Source organism: Dicentrarchus labrax, unplaced genomic scaffold (genome assembly GCF_905237075.1).
Source record: "Dicentrarchus labrax unplaced genomic scaffold, dlabrax2021, whole genome shotgun sequence".
NCBI lineage: Eukaryota > Metazoa > Chordata > Actinopteri > Moronidae > Dicentrarchus > Dicentrarchus labrax.
The window spans coordinates 5,440,024-5,460,827 of record NW_026136702.1 but is presented as its reverse complement, the minus strand read 5'-3'; the positions used below and the strand labels follow the sequence as shown (position 1 = coordinate 5,460,827).

Here is a 20,804-nt window from a genome sequence, read left to right as displayed (position 1 = left end):
AATTTAGAGCTCTCCTCTCAAATCCTTTTACTTTTAATCCCTTTGGTTTGTCTTTCCAATACATCTTATATCCCGTGTTGATGTATTACATTCATAACGGATTCCAAATCTTAGGTTTCCACACGATTTGAGGACTTTCTGTTAAAATATATGCGACTTTTACAACTCTATCAACATGTAGTTCCTTGTTATTCTGACTCTGCTGATGCACAGTTTCCAAAGTGAACTTGAAAGGTAGATGAACGAATTAGTTGCAATGTGCAGACCAGACCATTTGACTGTGGAACTCTTACATTACATATAGGCATGAGAAGATTGCATTAAAGCAACAAGTAACATTTGGTATTTGTGTGATTTGGCACCCCCACTGTCATAAACACTGACAGCTGTACACATGTATTTGTTATGATTACATTGCTTTTGAAAACTTTTCCAACACAGCCAAATGTCAAGCAAGTGCTTCAAGACATATGGAGCTGGCTAATATTACTTTACAAAAAGCAAGAAGGCCAGCTCGCCGTCTGTCTGCAGTCTTTCACAAAGCTCTGGTCAACCACTAAACACCAGTCCCACATTTACTCTGGTTCAGCGGCTTCGCTCCCCTTTTCTCCTCTTAGCTGTCTCTATCAAACCAACAGTCCCGGGCAGTATGGCGACGCTAACCAGCTAACAGCAGCCAACAGTGGGGGGCACAGAGTGGGAATGACAGCAAGCACCATTCACCCTATTACAAACCAGTGTAGAATCAAAATGGCAGTGAAGGTGTCATTTTAAGGTAAAAAAAAGTTTGATAATGTAGTTTGACATTTTGGGAAATGTGCTTATTCACTTTCTTACCAAGAGGATGCTAAGATCGATACCACTCTCACGTCTGCATGGAAAATATAAACCTAAAGCAAACAAGTAGCTTAGCGTAGCATAAAGACAGGAGAAGGGGAAGCAGTTAGCCTTGCTCTGTACAAGTTAACAAACTCCTACCAGCACCTTTAAAGCTCTCTAATTAACATGTTATATCTAGTTTGTTTCATACAAAAAATAAAGTGTAGAAAAGACAAGTTGAGGTTTGTTTGCTAGAATTATTTCTTTTAAGTCCAGTCTTAGTTTTAGATAAGCTAACCATATCCTGGCTCCAGCTTCATATTTAACAGGTAGATGTGAGAGCGGCAACAATCTCACTTAACACAGAGTTTTAAAAAATGTGAATCTATCCTTTAACACAGCAGGTTTCAATTAAGTCTACTAAACATTGCAGATTATCCTTTAAAAAAAAGAAATTCTGGCAATTGAAACATTTTTTTTTTTTTTTTTTAAAAACACAAAAATTCCTTATTTTTACAACTACATTTATTAAAAAAACAAAACAAAAATTAGAACAAAAACAAATAAAGCAACCAGTGTCCCACCAGGGATGAGACAGTTTACGGAGAGAGACATTTTTAAAAGCATACAAACCAGCAAACTGTAATCTAGCAGCATCCAAATGTTGGAATCTCCGAAATCATCATTTATATATTTAAATATATAGTTTTTTTGCCCTGGCAAGCTACACACTTTACAACATACACAGAGCTTTATCTCTCCTTAGTGCAGAAAAAAAAAAAAAAAAAAAAAAAAAAAAATACCCTTAATAAAATAAACAACTTTAGGTTAAATAAGCTTAAATAATAGTGTTAAATACAAGACACTTCTGTGGCAGATATGTACAGAAATAAACACATTTGGCATTGTAAGTGTGGTTCACTGGCGCTTGCTCTAATGCTCTAGAAACCACTGCATAAGAACACATTTTGCTGTGATAAACTACACACACACACACACACACACACACACACCCACACACACCCACACACACATTCATACACACAATTTTATATCAGTGAGCCACAGACAAGGCATGTGTTTATAAAAGAGAATTAAAAGCAAAAAGAAACAATCCATTTACAACCAAGAGTTTTAGGCACAGTCTCTTCCTGTTTTATAAATACATGTCAAGTACGACTGCTTCTCGACAGGAACTCTTCACGATTGTGCTAACTTTTTTTTTCTTTTAAACACAGTTTCGTAACTACCACTTCGTTATTGCTAGGACATTGTGACAGTGAATGAAAACTACTGACAAACGTGTGTAGGGAAAGCACCTTTAAACATCAAAATTACTGCCATGTGACCCTACGTTACAACACTGAGGAAAAGAAAAAGTGGAATTTATTAAAAGAAAGAAATGGCCCAGAACATCAAAACCTTGAAACCTTTTGTGACTTTGGGAACCAGAAATCCAGGAAAAAAAAGGGTCTCAGTTGAGCTACATTCATTTTTCTCCCCCACTGTACGTTTCAAGACCGCAACATGTGGATTCCTCTTGGTGCAAGCAGACAGTAAGTACCACTTCATTATGTCCAGTACATTCCTCCCCTCCTCGCCTCACCCTCTCTACTTTTCTGTGTCTGTGAAGGCCGGCACAGAAACAGCTGTGTGACAGTGTGCGCAGTATGATACAGTACAGCTGAGCATACAGTACAGTAGACTGACGGGACATACGTAGGTAGATTATATGTTGACTACAGTAAATGAGCTTTACATTCCACTACTGTAAGACGATCCCAGGGACTCAGGCTGGCGCCCCCGGGGGTTGCCTTTCTCAATTCCACTCCAGCGCCGGAGATGAGGAGGTTTCCCAAGAGTCTCATTTGCCAGGATGGAGAAACTGTTAACTTCAGAGACAGCCCTGCACTTCAGACAGAAGAGGATCCCAAAACTAAGGTCCAGATCAGGGTTTCAGGTCTCTCCACACAGGGCTGCACTACAGTCTCCTAAGCAGGGGCTTTTTAAAAGAGTCTTGATTACTCTGGGGGCCGGTAATGGTTTGTTTGAAAGTTTGTTTGCCTGTGGATCATCTGGGAGTCTTAAGTAGGAGTTGAGTGGGTGCCCAGGAGGAGTGAAGGCCATCTTGCTCTCTCTCCCTCTCTCTTTCTATCTCTCTCTCTCAGGGTTTCTTGTCAATGGTGTGAAAGAACCACTCTGTGAACTTCCTGAGCTGAGCCGCGGCCGTCTGGCTTTCCTCCTGCAGTCGCATGTTGTCCTGTCTCAGGTGTTGCACCTCCTCCTGCAACATCGCCTTATCCTCTTTCTCCTGAACACACACACAAACACAAGCACACACACACACACACACACACACAATCAACACCGGTACATGAGGCAAAAATAAATGGATACAAAAGAGGTTGATAAAAGCCCCGCTATTACGAGAACATCCGTCTTTCGTCAGCCCTGTGTAAATGGGAGGCATTAACATGGCAAAGCAGCCATTTCTCTGTTCTGATAAAAGTGCATTTCCTCTCTCCATTTTAAGCACATTAGTGGACGTGGGGGAAATGTTGGGCTGGGAAACAATAAGGAAAGGAAGCAGGATATTGAATTAAGTGGACGAGTTTGTATTACACAGACCTCGGGGCACCCATTACTCAATGTCTATTCTCCTGAGCTGAGTGACACAGACTTGCACTGTTTGCTTATGTGTAAAAAGAGGAAAGCAAAAAAAAAAAAAGGTGAGAAAAACACAATCACAAAATGACATAATGAACTTACCTTTCGGAGGTCATGCTGCAGCTGCCTGAGGATCACCTCCAACTGGTTGACTTTGCCAGTTAGTGTGGAGGGGGAGCTGCTATTGGGAGACACATAATAGATGACGTTAGTACTCAAGACTGATTTATCACACAAATAAAACGTTTTGGCATCTTCTAACATGATACAGAAGCTAATAATGGACAGTCAACCTTCTGTTCTTGCATGCCAAAGATCCAATTTACAATGATAACGGTGGTAGCCAGTATTTTAGTAGTGTATAATAAATGATGAAAGTAGCATATATCCTTTGATGGTTTAGATGCTTAATATTCATATTAATATTCAAACACAGAGGTTAGATTGATGCTTTAATGTTTGTATATAACAGTATGTCCCACTTTCACCAGAGAAAAAGATTTGGGGAAGAGAAATAACCAATGAGTTTATTATAAGATGATCTAACGGAGGTATGGGTGGAGTCTCTCGAGTGTAAACCTTTTCAAACTACAGCGAAGGACAGAGCCGCCAACATCACTTAAAACACCTCAACTACCACTCAGTGGAGGCTCTGGTCCGGCACAGGTATTTTTCTAACATTATCTATAACCTCACACAATAAAATACAGTAGTTAGCTAATGACATGCCCCTTTTCTTTGGAAATAACACTCAGTTATTGTTGTAGGTAAGCAGAGCAGAGCATGCAGCTTATGTTAGAGCAAATAAAGACACACTGTTTAGAGCCTTATGCTTTTGCTCTTGAGCTTTGGGTTTTGTAAAGGTTGTAAAAAAAAGACCCTCCAAACACTTTGAAGGGTCGAATGAACACCACTCCGTCATGTGGAGAAATCAAAAGCTCGACATGCCAGCTGTACCAAGTTGTGGTTGCTAAGCTATGATTGGACAATCACTTTTCGGGGTCAGATTTTAACAGTCGATTTTTTTTACTTGCTACTGGAGCGTTGGTGCATGTGTGTTTGTGTTTGTTGGTAAAGCCTACTCTGCTTCCAGCGCTGCTCCCTCCGCCTCCACCACTCGTCTGGTCAGCTCTCTTGAGATCTGCAGAGCCTCTGCCCGCTGCATGTCCGTCATGGTGCAGAAAGACGCCACGCGCTGGTCTGGAGACAGAACAGGTGACGTAACAGGTCATAATCTGTCCTTAACATCAAAGGCAGGAAATGTGTTCGGCAATGCATTTCATGGAGTCAACATGCAACTAAAATAGAGCAGAACAACACACTCGCATGCACGCATTCCTGACAGGATGGGGCGATTCATTCATGCTTTGTATGAATGGGTGTTTCTGGTTTAAGCGCTGTTGCAAAGCCACCAAAGGCAGCCCTCCCATACAGAGAGATCTATAACCAGACAATAAGGAACAAGGTGGTAAACAGAGCATTTTTAGACTATCACAGATAAAGTCAGTCCCTTGGGTGTTGCTCTGGTGCCCTCGCCCCTCTGAGCTTCCTCTGACAGCTGTTTGGCTTATAATGGGCTGGATCCCAGAGCGCTGTAAGGCACCAGTCATGCTTGTTTTACCATATCAGGCCCTTAAGCTTGCTCAAAGCCCCATGGAAAACCCAAACTTGGCATGTTACACTTGGGGACTGCTCAGTTTTAAGGCGTAATGCTCTTTTTCTTCAGAAACCACGCTCTCTCTCAAGCCCTTGGTCTGAGACTAAAGATAGGGGGATCTGCATATTCATAGAAAAGATTAAGGAAACCCTTCCATTAATTTAGCCCCCAAATGAAAGCTAATCCACTCCAAGACAAAAGCTGATCGAGCCTGGAGTTGGTTGTTCAGGCGAGGCAGGAAAGGGAGACCAAGCTTTAATTTACATATGAATGAACATTTCCCTCATATTCGATGGCTGCATCAGAAAGATTAAAGGCAGGCAGTGATGGGCACAGAAAAGCAGCTTGTCATTTTTTCTGCGTGACCTGATGTCCAGATTTACTGGACAAATTACAGATTACACTGAAGAGAAAACACGACATTCCGAGTGAGTGAACACACACAACGTACTGAATTTATTTGTGATGGAATATTAAAAACATGGCAAATAGTTGACAAAGACAACTTTCAGAGATTGCTTCAAAAGTCTTTTGTAGCTGAAATTTGCCAAACTCCCGTTTTTAATTTCATCTACTTATACTGTCAAAGGTCAGGAGGTCACAGTGTGTTTGTGGATGCTGCACGACTCTCCAAGCTGTCTGTTTGCATTATGGATATAAGCAGTCTCCCAGGATTTTCATGACCAAAGTTATGAATGCTATAAATGCTTTACATCTCTGGCAACCTCTCTCTCCCCATGGCTTCAACCAGAGCTGGTTGAACATACATGGCACAATGGCAGCCTGGAGCCACTTTCTGCTCGGCAACAAGGCTCCAGTTTACCAAGTGCTCTTTTTCTGGGCCAGCCAGGCTGCCGTGACAACTGCCTTTTTGCTGCCAGTCAGACTCTGCATCATCTCCACTGATTCCACTCTTGCTAAATGATATGCTGCAGGCTATGCAGCAGGAAATGCATCAAAGAAGAAATTCTACAGAGGATTCATTAATTATGACAAATGTATGGTCACATGCTACATTGCTTGCTCACTGGTCTCAGGGTCAGGTGGAGTTCAAGTGGAAGAAAAACTCATGGCATGTTAGCGTTTCCGTGATAAATGGGGAAATACACTGGTATGAGAGCGGTTGAAGAAATACAAAAAAAAAAATGACCAGAAGTGATGATGCTGACCATGAAGTGGCTGAGATGTGTAAATGCTAATTAACTGAAAACAGAGTGTGACTGAGTGAAAAGACGGATTACAGTTTTGACAAGATTTTTCACTCATGTTGCCTAGAAAGACAACATACTGTAATAAATGTATGCGAGCACTCCATTCCTAAATTCCTTGTTCCAAGTCGGCTACCAAAAAACACAAATATAAAAGCAGCCATTCAGACAGTTTATAAGACACAAGAGTCCATCTTAAAAATGAAGATTTCTATTTCTAAAAGAGAGAATCTGCTGCTTGGGGCCAGATGACTGTTATTTTGTACATCTTCCAGTGGACCAAATTCAGACTTAATGGACAAAGGGCTAAAAGAGGAGCTGAAATTACCCCCAAACTACCAACCCAAGAGCTTAATAGTAAAAGTCTTTGCTGTAAGAACTCTCCCTGAGTGACGACTTGCTGGCTTTATGGTTTAGAAATTGTCTCCATGTCTGTACTGAGAAAATATGGCTCTTTTTTCCAAAGTTACAGTGCTTGATGGGAATCACAACGGGGCTCAGAGCAGAGGTGCAAAAAGCAAAAGGATTCCCGCAAGCCCCCTTCTACAGCACTTAGGAGACACTAGAAGAAACACAAACAAAAAGCGCACACAAACCTGCACATGCAAGCGAGCTAGCACTTGCAGATTATGGACACACAAACACACACACACACACACACACACACTAAGCAGCCAGGAGGAGGGGAGGTTACACGAGGTGCCAGCAGCTTCAGCCAGGCTGGTTACCTTCAAAGGCTCGTGCTGCATCAACCAGGTGAGACCAGTCCAGGCCCGTGGCAGTGTCTGGGAGGGGCATGAGGCCTGGGTCGCTGAATTTGGACCTGTCCGCCAAGGAGCCGTCAGAGAACCAAAACTCATCTGCAGAGACAGGCAGGCACTCCCATCAGTGTCTAGGCCTGGCCTGAGTTTAGGGCTAATCTCTGAATCGCCCATCAGTTTGCATCAGAGCAGACAAGAGGATTTGGGAGAGGAATGGAGGGACGTAAAGGGGGGAAGGCAGGGGGTTTATTCAAACTCGTCGTGGCTGGCTAACCGGGACAATATTTACCTAACTCCAGCCCTGCACATCAAAACACCTAGCTTGAGCTGGATAAAGTAGGTCCTATCCAATAATACCTTCACTCGAGTCCAATTCTAATCTGGATGCACCGGAATAACAAATCCTCTTAGAGGTTGCAAACAATTTAACTTTGAAAAGAAAAGTTTTGTATATATGTGACATTAAACCACCATCTCTGCATAGCACTCGCAAGGCGCTGTCTGAGGGGCGATAAATGACTTGTCTAAGCGAATGTCTTCATGTTTCAATCAATATCTCCTTTCCCTCCCCTCTGTCTCTCCCACCCTCCCTTCCTGTCAGCCCTGAAAGACAGGGAATGCAATAAACAAGCTCCCATTCTGCAGAGAGACATTTAGAAAAGCATGAGTGGAGAAGTGGAGAAGAGACAGAGAGAGCTTGAGGTGATGCTGACACTCTCCTTTCAATTTACCCAGCGTCTTGGAGCTCGAGTGATTCACTGTTTACCAAATTGGACTGTTTCAGTAAGGAGCCCGTGTTCTCAACTATCCTTCAAAACAATCGTGAATCCATCAGGTTGACAGCCAGAAGAGGCTAAAGAGAGAAACATCTTTCCAAAAGCCATTTTCTATCTAACGACGGCAGCCGGAGACGGATGAGGAACGGTATGGAAATGAGACAGGAGGGACAGAGAGGGAAAGCAGGCAGGGACTTATGAGTGAATGAAACATAATGTATGACAGGCATTGTGACACTCCTGATGAAAAAATAGGCATGTTCATGTCACAGATCTTAAGGACCTGCAGCGGCGCAGGCAGGACACATCACACCTCTCATCCCTAATACATATTCAGTGGATGCTGGGCGAACAGTAGAAAGGGGAATACTAGCCAGCAGTGACAGGTGTCTGCTTAATGCAGACGGAGCGGCAGGCCCCTTGCAAGTTGCACACCCAGTTCCAATTAGTTGGCTATATTGAGGAGTGTTTTTGGAGTGTGTACCAGTTGTGCTAATGATATTGGTAGGACACAAGTGTCTCTTCAAACAAGTATCTATATCCTGGCTCTTATCTGGTGTCAGAGAAGAGGAATGATAATCCAAGAGCAACATGCAGAGAAAGTCTACATTAGCCCTCCTGTCTCTGAGAGATATCTTAACAAGACACTGCAGAGTTCTGTTTGTTTCCTTTAAAGCAGCTTCTCTGCACCTGTATTTGGTGAAGGGCTGTACACATGTTTAGGTGTTTCTTTTGCAACAGCTAGCCTAGTGAGAGTTTCACTGTCTGTACTTACTCCTTAGGTTGGATGCCCCCTGGTTGTGGATCATGCGAGGAGGCAGTGTGCTGTGGTAAGGTGGGGTGGTGCTGAATAGGATGTCGTTGGGCATGGCTTGGTCCAGCATGGAGCTGTGCGAGCTGGCGTAGGACGAACCCTTACGGTTACTGCACACACTCTCGTCTGATAGCGTCCGGTATAGGGAGCGTCTTGGTGACAGACTTCCCACTGCTGACACCTGAGAGAGGCAGAAGGAGAACAATTTGTCAAGAGGCAGTCACAACGATGCAAATGATGGAGCTGAATGACCTCCAAACCCCCAGCAATGGCCCCCTCTCTGCACCCTTCCCGTGCTTTGCCTTTCCCTGGCACAGCAGGTTTACACGAGCGGGCAGCTGGGCGGGTAAGGAGGGAACATCGGGGAGCAGTGTCAGGAATCAATTACAGTCTTTGCTCTCAGGAAAATGCAGATAGATTGAGCACAGCTGGAGAGTGTCTAGCAAGTGGGAAAAACAGGGGACAGGGCTTCCGGAGGTGGTGACAAAGGTCACTGCACTGAGGCAGCCAATAGTCACTGAGCTTAATGTGAGAAACTACATGAAGCAGAGAAGACTTGTAGAAGTGTAGATGCCGAGACAGAAAAGTAAAATATAAACAAGATAGATTTATAGAAAAATTCTAGTATTTTTCAACCTGGCATATTTCCCCTTAATATGAACATTGTGAGTCAATGGGTCGTGCTAACTTTGTACTTGCCACCCCTGGGGAAACATGGACTTGTGCAAAACAAAGGGAGCAGCGTGCTCGTCTCTGAGTCTGACTGAAAGTTAATACAGAAAGTATGCCCTGGAATAGGCATTATGGCTAAGTGCGTAGGGATGTATAGCACATCAGTACTTGCCAGTTGGCCTGCACCTGGTTGACCGTATTTAATTGAGCCAGAGGCAACAGGTACAAAACATCTGAATATAACAGAATTATCACCATGATTCTATCAAAATGCATCTCCAAAAAATAAGACTTTGTATTAATATTATATTGTAGAATAGTAGTGCAGTTATTGTAGTTAGGTCAGCCGGCAAGTTGACCCAGAAGTAGATTCCTAGGCAGTTAATAATGGCTATTTCGGGGGGGCTACATTCTGTGCTTACTTTCAGTCAGATTTAGAGACCGTTGGAAATGATCCATGTAAAATCTGGAAAGCTGTCAGAGGCTCATGCAGCTTTCCCTTGATATACATTCAATCCTCGTTCTCTGCATCTCTACAACGGAGGTGCTGAGTGCAAAGTTAGCACAACACATAGAGTCACAATGGCCACATTTATGGGAAATAAGCCAGGTTGAAAAACGTTCTATTGATTACATTCCAGCATGAGCTATTATCCAGGGATTGTCAATACAGATAAACAGAGCAAAGTGAAGCCCCTGTATAAGTCAATTTAATGCAGGGCTCTATAAAGAGCTCATCATATTTAAATTAACAATTATCTTGTACACGTTTGCTTGTTTACAAACCAGACAAAAGACCTAATGAACACGTTCCAGTGAAGCGACAGGCATAATGCACTTATATTAAGCATGTTTGCTGCTTTGTGTGTACTTTCTAGAATATGACTCATCTCACAAAGAATCTAAAGACTTATAGAGGCCAACAATGAAGAGGTCAAAAGCCAACACAAGGTCAGGATGAACAATCACAAAGGTTGTAAGCGTTTGACATCGCGTTTCATCCTGGAGGGGCTGTGCACAGAGAGGAATTACACAGAATACCACTGCAGGGATACTCGAGTTTCACGACCGTGGCCAGAATTGCAGAGAGGATCTCCTGTTTAAACACACAAAACCACAAAGGCCAATCCAATCCATCACTGTCCCTTTTAGCTTACATAAATATTGCAGGAGTGACATCAAAAGTAGCCACAAATGATATGCGGGGCAGTTGGCCAGATGGGTAAATGTCTGCCTTTGGCTTCCCAGCTGTAACCAACACTAGACTGATATCCCCACAAGCCAACACCCAGCCATCTCCATTTCAAAGACGGAACCTCCACAAATCCCACCGTGAGAATTTAACAAACATCTAGTCTTTAAATACAAGACATAAGTGGAATCTAAAGCAGCATACATACATACTGCCTCCAAAGAACACCTCAGAGGCTTTAACTTAACAAGGTTGTCTCTTATTGCAAGTTTCCCCACCCAACTTTACAAGATTAGACCCCATAAGGTTCTCGCTCATCAAAACAACTTTAAACAGGATTTGCTGCTCTCGCATATAAAGCAAAAATAGCACAGAATTAGAGCTCCAATAAATGGAGTCACGGCAAATGAAACCATTTGCAATAGGGCTTAATGTTTTTTCAGAAGCCATCTATTTATTACATCTACAGCATCAAACCAGGCTCTCTGAACAAATCTTGGCACTGGTTAACTGAACCTGCTGTGCACAAAATATTGTATTAATCAAACCTGCAAGATTATGGACTATTTTAGTGAGTCTAAATCCCCCTCAGCTGGCAACAGTCCTCACTCTGATTTGGGCTGCTATGTGTTTGAATTCTTTCGTACAACAGCAACGCTCTTATCAGCCGAGGCAGCAGTGACACATCCACCTTGATTTTTCCTGATTTCCCTGACTTTCTTTCCTCGCTGCCCACACTGAACAAAGACAACAACCAGCGTTGGAACCCTTTGACGTGCCACTTGGGAGGATGTGTTAGACAACCACCTATTCAGATGCTTTTTTCTTTCCCACAGGAGGTTCAAAAGAGGAACGCTATGGGAGAATAAGCTGTGAACGGCCTTTCCTTTACGTCAGCCACACAATAGTCTGCCTGTCTGTGGAAGGGTGTCCCAGCGGACACGGCGGCTGGCAAGGAAAATCTCTCTGCACCTGCTCACCCACACAATGGCATTGGGTGACTACCGGAAGTGACACACGAATTAACCTTTACCATAGACTCTGTTCAATTACATCGAAGATTAAACAAGTCAGACTGTATTAAATTAGAAATACATCAATGATGTTTCCAGCATTGTCATTACTGTAATTTGATTCCTTTACATGCCAGCTGATGATTGAAAACATGCAGTCCCAGTGTAGCTGCTCCCAGAAAAGAACAGTATGTGTTCATTGGGATCAGATGTGTGTACAGTATATGGTGTGTCTGGCTCTGTGCCCTCTCTCATGCATCTCTCTCCCAGATTGCTTTTCCACACACTGTATTAACAGACTGAATCAGGCTGGAAAGTGAGATTACAACAAAGACCATGTTGCTCTTTGGATCCAACAAGCAGCACTGTGCACCTTTGTACTGGTTACTGTGCTTTCCTTCTCTGTGGGAAACAAAATAGCATCGAATGAAGGGAAATCAGTGCAGGCACAATACACCTGCTTTCATTTTAGACAAGCACTGACGCTTCCTGGTTTTCTTGTAAGCACCACATTTTATATACCGTAAGCCCAGTGCACTACAGCAAGACAAACTACTGTAATCAGTGCAGATGTGCTTCATGTGAGGGACAAGCCCTGCCTGTGCCAGAGGACATGCCTGTCTTCTCTAGGGATGAATGCATTTATATTAGAATTGAGCAGCATCCAAAAATAACCGATTTGTATGTCTCCAGGGTCCATTCCTGGTAGATAATGGATGGGGGATGGGGGATGGCGCAGGGGAAGCTGAAGATGCAATTAATAGAATCGGCAGGACCCAGGAACATCAAACATCGATGCACTCTCTGCAACTCCCTGCCTTTAATCCATGACATCCCGACTGAGCAAACCCAGGCCCCCGTTATAAATTAAATTAACCAAATACTTTGTGCCAGCCAATGGGGACTGAAAGGGTCTTGTGTCGGGAAAGACAAGCCCTATCAGTTGTGGTGCTCAGTAGCGGGGCCACCTGATAGGCAGCAGATGTTTCTCCTGCTTTTACTTGATTCCCAGCAAGAGGTTATCTGCTCTGGTTCTGGCCTCGTATGTACGACGCCTGTTAGTCAGCATGATAAAATAGCCTATAATAGTTTGCAGTAGATCCTTGGAATGTCATGTAATCTTGCTATTAACATTGCTTCACAATTTAAACTGTTCAACTGTCATGAAACCTAGTGGTAAGATGGTCAATCAGGCGCAATAACCTCACCTTCCGGGTCCGGTCTTCCCCCGGAGGGCTGTCGGGGAGCATCATTTTAAGGTATTCTTCTTTCGAAAGTCTCTGCAGTGATTTTCCATCCCGGTCAGCAGCCTGGAGCCGGCAGGCAGCCTCCTGTGCATACAGCTGCCTGTAGACGATACAGAGGGCACAGAAGAGCAGAGCTCATCAGAAGGGGCATGAAAGCCACAACCTGCACGGGAGGCCTTGGGCCATCACAGCTTGGGTCCAGCTGTTTAGAAAATAATGTCATTATCACACAAAGGTTTCAGGTGGATCCGTCTAAGCATGCCAACATCAGGTGCCTCCGTGCTCCATGCTAGTCAGGTGAACGTGGGGTAAAAGGGTTGGAGAGGGACACTCGGGAGGGAATTTATTTCCAATCCCACCCCGTCCCTTCTCACTCTGCCAAACCCATGATTGAAGAATGCAGCCAAGCACTTTGAGAGGTAAAAAGGAAGGAAGGAACAGACAGAAATTACATCCAGAGACAAGTGCAAACCAGGGACTCTAAGGGAGTGTTCAGACAACAACAGAGGAAGACACGAGAGCTGTTAGACAGGGTTGAAGAGGTGACATGTTTTGTTTTGGTGGAGGTGGGGTATTTTCAAAGAACATTTACATGAATTTGAGGGTGCTGAGTGTTAGGAGGAGGGTGCAGTGAAGGGAGGATGTGACTGACCTGGCTAGTTAAGTTGTGTGGTTGTGAGACCTCTGCTTTAAGTGAGCAGCCTGTGAGCATGACACACTGAGTGCTGTTGGCAGGGTGTTAGATAGCCAAAGGGGGATACGATACGCTAGATGTATGATGGCGAGACGTTGGGACGGTCTGGCTGTGATGGTTACCTAGAGACTACTGCTGAGAGTTGCCCTGTTTTAAGCTTTTGGCACAACGGCAACCAAGTCTTAAGTACATAGATGGGTGTTGCAAACGTCCAATGCGCGATTGCCAAAATCCTTCTGACTGATCCATGACACCTCTGGGTCACAGGCAATTGCTCTATTTTGAAGGCTGTTTCCAGGAAAAAGAAATGCAAGTACTTGAGTGTACAGATGGTTTGGTGCTGAAACTGTAGTGACATACTCTTTATTTTCCTTCTGTGTCTGTATTTCGATTTAGCTCTTGTCCAATCTGTCGGTACATGATCGATCCATGATTACGGGAAGATTGGAACAATGCTAAATGCCCTGAACTTTGCAATTAAAAGTTATTTGACGTTATGGGCAGGTGCCAAATATGGGTCTGAAAAATAGAAGGTATGTTTTTACCTACTTGTTAAAAATGAATACACATTTAATGCCAGAAATTCAAATAACGGCAAAAGAATGTATGAAATGTTTTTAGACTTGGCTCAGGTGGAGAGTTGACATACCAAAAAGAGAAAATGCACTAAAGCTGATGGAAGCAGATTTTTTTTTTATTGCACTCTGATGTTGCGGTACCTTCTTCTGCTGTAGACAAGTTATGAATATCATGCTGCCAATCACTGTTATAGGCCTCAAGCCCAGCAGAAAGGCAAATAACTAAAGAGTGAGGGTGTCACAGGGCACACATCCCTGCTTTCGGTCCATGTTTGTTGCATGTCACCCCCACTTACTATCACTATAGTGGCTGATTAAAACACCACAGAGGGTACACATGGTTTAGAATTCATCATAGGTGGGAAGCAGCACGAAATGGCATGATATATCAGTTACTTATGTTACTTAAATATGTGATGCTCTTAAATACATTTTCTTACATTTACAACATGAACTGATTCACTTTTATTTTGCCCAAATCTGAGAAAATTCATGTACAACTTGATCACAATTTTAATGGAAACATAACTAAAGGAATGCATAGAATATTTTGGATGAGGGTCTAACAGGAGGATGTACCGGTGGACACTACACAGCAGTGAGATTCTGTAGGAGATACAGCAGAAATGTCACAGCCACTGATGCACAGCTGGTTGCCCTCCACTCTCAGCATGTGCCACATGGCAGGACTAGCACTTTAGACCTGCTATGAGAGACTAGTGGGGCGGTGGTCTGGGACAAAAGGGGTGGGGGATATGTGAGGGAGGAACAGGCTGGGTCAGCTTGGGGCCACAGGGGTTGACTTTGACTGACTGTGTACCTTGAACGCTCAGACAGCATTTTGAGAAGGAAGGCTAACAAGCTCTCCGCTCCTCTGGAACAAGATGCAGAAGCAAGAGAGAAACAGCCCGGGGTTAGGAGCATTGTTACACATCCTGCAATACATACAGTGTTACAGCAAACGAGAAAACTTTTTAGAAAGGGGAAGAGAAACTTCATTATGTTAGAACAATATCTGTGAGTAATATTAGGCCATTCATCATGAGGCACTGTTATGTAAGATGAAATAAAACTGCAGGAATATATAAACAAACAATGGGGAGGGTAACTGAATTACAGAGCTTTTTCATAAGTCGGCAGAAGATGACTTCAGTGCATGCGATCAATCACATATCCCCTAAGTGGCAAATTTCACAGACTAAATGAAATTACTTGGGAGCTAGAGCAGGGGGTTTCTTCCAGGGCAAATCTCACATTCTCTTCTCCAAAATAGGCCCCGAGCTTGCACGCAAACACCTTCAACCAGGCACACACACATATATACACACTCACGCCACTGAAGCTGTGTTTCAATTTCACCATCAATGGCTCCCTGTTCTCTACAGCAAACCATTTAATCATCAGACAGATACAGTCAGTCGTCACCACTCTTATAGAGTCTGAAGAGAGCATACATTCTCAACCTGGCTGAGTGACTGCATGCCTTCCCTCTTTCTTTGTCACATTTCTACAAGCTATTGTGTGGCAGGTGTCCTTGGGCTGCAATGTGACAGCAGTGTGTTGTTCTGTGTGGATCGTTGTTTGGCTCCCAGCAGAGATGCTGATCTGGTAGAGGCTCAGCCTGGCAGTCCACGGGGACCCGGCTTCACAGGAGCGATCAATAACCACAAGTGACATGTGCCAAGTGTATTATGTCCGCGGCTTCATTGAGCTTATTTATTTTGTGGCTGTCGGCTTCAATCAAGGCCAGTTTACGCACACTGGATGGGCTGATGGGAGGCGACACTTGTATTGGAATGGGTCTAGCTCTAGTGCAACAGTAAGTCTAGGGGGAAACCGCTCTACAGTCAGGGAAACAATGCTGAAGAGGCCAGTTAGCGTGATTAGAAAGTGTGTCATCTAGTTTTGCACGAGAGCTAGTGTTGAACTTAATGTGAACTGGAACTGTGTGGTATGAGAGTGGAACAGCAGCTAAATATATTGTGATGTTTTCATGCATGCTCTCTCTTGCTTTCTCTCTCTCTCTCTCTCTCTCTCTCTCTCGCACACACACACACACACACACACACACACACACACACACACACACACACACACACACACTCACCCACACTCTGAAATGTTGGGAGGTCCCTCAGTGCTGTGGGCATCATCATCACCATCATCATCATCGGCCGTCTTCATGCCCACAGGGAGTTTGCAACCGGGCTGTGGGCGTGTCTGTCCACAGGCCTCTGAGCTGGGCCCTGGCCCCGGCTCTGCCTCTGGCCCTGGCCCTGGCCCTGAGCTGCTGGTCTGGGGGATGGTGTACACCTTGGAGGAGTCAGCGGACATACAGTATCTGGCACCACGGGCCAGGGGACTGCCAGAGTGGTGTGAGCCACTGGCCGGACAGCAAAAAAAAATAAAGCATAATGTAACTCAAAAGTGAATGAAATGGAAATAAAAAGCATAAACAAACATCAACAATGAAAAAATGAAAAAGGCTACCAGCAAGGCAACTAGGTCCGATGTTGAGAAATAACCAGATAACTAGATGATTTTATAATTTTTTCTTACATAAAATTGAATGTTTAGACAGGATGACATCATTCCCTCCACAAAGAGCATGGTCACCCTAGTTCACCTTTAACCCTGCGCTGTTGGAAAATGACTCGCATCCAGTCTATCATGTGCGTATTCCTGCTTAACTCTGCCCTTTCAAAATGTAGTTAAATACCAACTGACAAACCAGATTAAAGGGTCAGTGCACTCAAATCACAAAAAGCACATTTTCCCACTTACTCTCAGTGGCATCTAGCCAGTTTTATTTGTAGTTTTGAGATGCCCACCACTGTGACTTGTGCTGATTTCTGGTTCTCAAAATATGAAAACTGCATGTGCCGATATCACTGGGTACGTTGGAGCTCAGTGAACTGACCCTTTAAATTATGATCAAATGGTCAAAGAAATGCTGTATTTGTATTGGAAAAATAGGATGTATATTTATAAAATTCTTAACATTTTATTTACATATCAGCTACAAATTTGTTTCATTTGAGTTAAATTTTGTTATTTGTTTCCTTGTTTGTCAATTATTGCTTTGTGAATAACTCCATATCCTTTTACTACATCTTCATGCAAGTAATGGTTGATTTATGCAGGATGGATGTATATTTGCCAGTGATGTGAAAATGAGCCCTAACAATCTGCCTGTCTTTGCGTCTTTTTGACTTACTTTGCTTACATTGCATCCTTTGCAACTCTAAGAAGTCCCCCAGAACAGCACATCTGCTGTAGTTTCCTATTCATCTCATCATAAATATGAGGGTGTGTTTTGTGTCCCCTGCCTGGTTAATCTGCTCAACTGGTCCATAAAGCTGTCAGGTTTGCGTCCTAATGTTTTGTTTGCTGGAAAACTTTCAGCAAACACAAAACATTCTCCTAAAATACCCTGAGACATCAGAGTTGGCTTTAGCTGGAGGCACTACATAGTCTGTTTCCATATTCATGACCATCTGGGCCACACCCTGCAGAATGTGCTCCTGCTGCTTCACTGTTTGTTCAGATGACACTCTGGTGTCAAAGACCATTACATAAAAAGGTGGGAAGCATCGGAGTAGTCAAGGTGATGGCATGGACTCTTTACTCATTTCTGAATGATATCCTGGAGTGGACAGTTCTGACGCCTCCCAAACAGGTCAATGATCTGAACAGATTGTGGTAACATAATCCTGTATGGCAAAAACAAATAGATACCCATTCTATTTCATAAAGACAGACTGTGAGTGGCTGCAGGGCCAACCCTCTGTGACACCTCTCCTCTTTCCCAGATGGGCCCCAGTCTGGTGGGGAGGACTTGGACGACGGTGTGATGAAACCCCCCATTCCCCCCACGTTGCTCCAGCCTGACAGCAGCCCCACCCACTATCTTCAGCACAGCTGGATACGTCAGGCTGTGGGTCAGGAGTTAGGTAGCACTGCTGGGTGAAAAGGTCAGCTAACAGCTAGCAACCATCCTTTTGTGCATGTGTTTGTCTCTGTGTGTGTTTAACACAACAGATAATGGGCTGAAGAGTGAAGCGGCGGTAGTGGTGTATGTGTGAATGTCCATCCACATGTTTGAACACACTGGATTGTGCTTCGAACCATATATCACAAAAAGGGTGTGATTTTTCTCAAAGGGTAAATCAATGACCCAACACACTAGACTTAATTGCTCATAGAGAAGAGTCACCACTGACACCAGCTGGAGTATACAGTGTGGTGACAAATAAAAGGGGAAAAAAACCCAGTAAAAGTACTGGGCCTGCAGAACAGCTTCAATGCTCGCTGGCACAGATTCAACAAGTCTCTGGAACGCCGATGGAGCAGACACCTTTCTTCCAAATGATATTCCCTCATTTGGTGTTACGATGATGACTTTTCAACATGGCACTCCAAAATCTCCCTTAGGCATTAAATTCGAGATCTGGTGACTAAGAAGGTCATAGCATATGATTCACATCATTTTCATACCATTCAGTGAGCCCCTGTGCCACCAATAGCAGCATTTGTTAACTTATCCACTCAATCATTCAGGTTTTTCTCTTAAACTACACATCTAAATGGTAATAAAACACACATCCTGTCTCTGCATTTTACCTTGAATGGGATGAGATTTCGCTCAGGTCTCCGATGCTTCCTTCTGTCACATGACTGGACATAATGGCGGAGGCGTAGCCTTGTGGCAGGTACAGTTTCCCATGATCCTCCTCTGATGCCCCGTCCTCATGGTGCTCCGATACCCAAGGGTGTCCCTGCTCCCCCACCCTGCCCTGCATCAACACCCGGGCCCCTGGAGCCACGCAGGGATTAGTGTCGATGCCGCTGTCTGTGGACGCTCCTTTGATGTAAGTGAGGCCCAGCATCTCCGGGTCCATCAAGTCTCCAGAGCCAAAGTGCTTATCGTCGCTGTTGCTGGAGGCGTTGCTTGAGAGAGTGTTGCTACTTGAGTGGCTTGAGTTTTTATCGCCCGTCTAGTTAAAAGAGAGAGCAAGAGAGGTGAAGGAGACAGAAATACAGTAAATCAGACAAGGACAAACAGCAGGTGCAAATATTTCTTATGGTTATTTTAACATGTTTGGTGCACCAGAGGGGGATGGGTTTCCCCATCAGGCTACATCACATGCCCTTGTGTCCCTGACTGAGGTGACAGCTCGTTTTCTTGAGGCCCATGATACTGTAAGGCGAGCTGACAGTAACAGAGAGGAATGCAAACTGAATATGCAGAACGTCACATCCTTTGTTTGTGACATACATTGTAGCACTCTCAGTGTGAGAGATCTGCATGTTCTGCCCCCTAAAAGGAGTGTATAATATTTTCAACAACTATTTTACTTAGCTGGTCAGAAAACCAGAGTTGTTCATCAACCTGAATAAAAACACAACATCTAAACTGTAGGTGAGTATTCTTACAATTCAATTTGTTGACTCAATATGGGATTCTGGTGAAAGTTAACAGCAATGCTTAATTAGAGAATTTAAACCTCAGGATTATGACCTGTCATGTTTTCTTCATTATGCTATGCTAAACACTGCTAAATCATAGAAGCAACTTAAATGACATCCCATCAAAAAGAGCTACTCTGATTTGAAAAAACAAGCTCTGTGCATTAGGGAAGAGTATGCCGAGGGAATGGTTTAAATTTTTATCCACTGGCCTGGGTTAATGCAACACTGGCCGAAAGCACTGAAAGATGTTCGCTGTGTGTGCCAGCCTCCAGCATCAAAGGAGAAATAAAAGACAGAAGGAGAGATGGTGTATGGGCCAAAAAAAGATAAGTGAGAGGGAAATATAGAAAAAGGGGAAAATGAGAGGCTCAAGCACTTAATATATTCAACCTTCTAGGAAAATGTGTCCTAGAAAAGTGTGAGACAACCAGAAACGGTGATGAGATGAGACGCCCGTTAGCATGCTGATGAAGGGAAAGTGATAAGTGCAAAGAGCAGCTAGAGGGGACGACATGAGTTTGAATATTCCAATTGAGCTGCTAGTCGCTGCAAAGCCTATAAACAAGGGCAATCTGACCTCATCCCAATTCAAACACCGATAAGGGGTAAACCAGGTCTGACAGTGCGGAGTTGGGCATCTACTCCAGACAGAGCACACACAGAGGCTGCATTAAACTGCACTTTTCAACAGCTTTTGTGATCTTCCAAACAAGGTGTCAATGAATTTCTAACAACTTCCATTAAATGTCATGTGGGCAGCTTCTGTCAAATTGAAATTAAAGTAGGTCAGGCATTTACCCTGGACAGCTTGTTGGGTGAGTCTTTTCCTCCTTCTCTTTGCTTCAGAGGGTTCAGGATCTTGGTGGAGGGGATGTGCCATTTGGCCTCTGTGGACCGAGAAGAAAAAGCTGAGTACCAGTTATGAATAGCATAAATCACACTAAGTTGACCTGATGAAAGAAAACCCCTGGGTCACATGCCTTTGAAAACATTACATTTATAGACGTTATACGCATCTGAATCATGACTGCTTAGATGAAAGAACACCAGACTCACCTGCAGACCTGGTCCTCTCCAGGGTGGGCTCCCTCTCCCTATGGATTTCTCCATCTCCCCCCTGGATGTCCCCTGCCCGCTCATGGAGGATAGGAGAGGGACATCTGGAGAAAGAAAGAGGAGGAAAATGGGCTGTAAATCATTTTCTGCCTATAGAGTGAACTCTGTATTCTAGTCA

At 43.8% G+C, this 20,804-nt stretch overlaps 1 protein-coding gene across 7 annotated transcripts in view; it reads right to left on the bottom strand.

Moving 5' to 3' along the window:
• Positions 1–1,326: 1,326 nt before the first annotated feature.
• Positions 1,327–20,804, bottom strand: part of LOC127372152 (signal-induced proliferation-associated 1-like protein 2) — an 83,758-nt gene continuing 64,280 nt past the window's right edge. For 2 of the 7 annotated variants that reach the window (XM_051415598.1, XM_051415606.1), the window contains exons 12-22: positions 20,627–20,730; positions 20,369–20,457; positions 18,722–19,095; positions 16,206–16,481; positions 14,919–14,972; positions 12,788–12,926; positions 8,664–8,883; positions 7,080–7,211; positions 4,569–4,686; positions 3,589–3,667; positions 1,327–3,130 (exon numbers count right to left, since the gene is read on the bottom strand). In XM_051415598.1, the coding sequence (XP_051271558.1) occupies positions 2,984–3,130; positions 3,589–3,667; positions 4,569–4,686; positions 7,080–7,211; positions 8,664–8,883; positions 12,788–12,926; positions 14,919–14,972; positions 16,206–16,481; positions 18,722–19,095; positions 20,369–20,457; positions 20,627–20,730 (1,732 nt within the window). In that variant the 3' untranslated portion in view covers positions 1,327–2,983. Of the gene's footprint in view, positions 3,131–3,588; positions 3,668–4,568; positions 4,687–7,079; positions 7,212–8,663; positions 8,884–12,787; positions 12,927–14,918; positions 14,973–16,205; positions 16,482–18,721; positions 19,096–20,368; positions 20,458–20,626; positions 20,731–20,804 lie in introns of those variants that run through there. The other 5 variants (XM_051415614.1, XM_051415632.1, XM_051415623.1 and 2 more) reach the window with 5 other exon arrangements.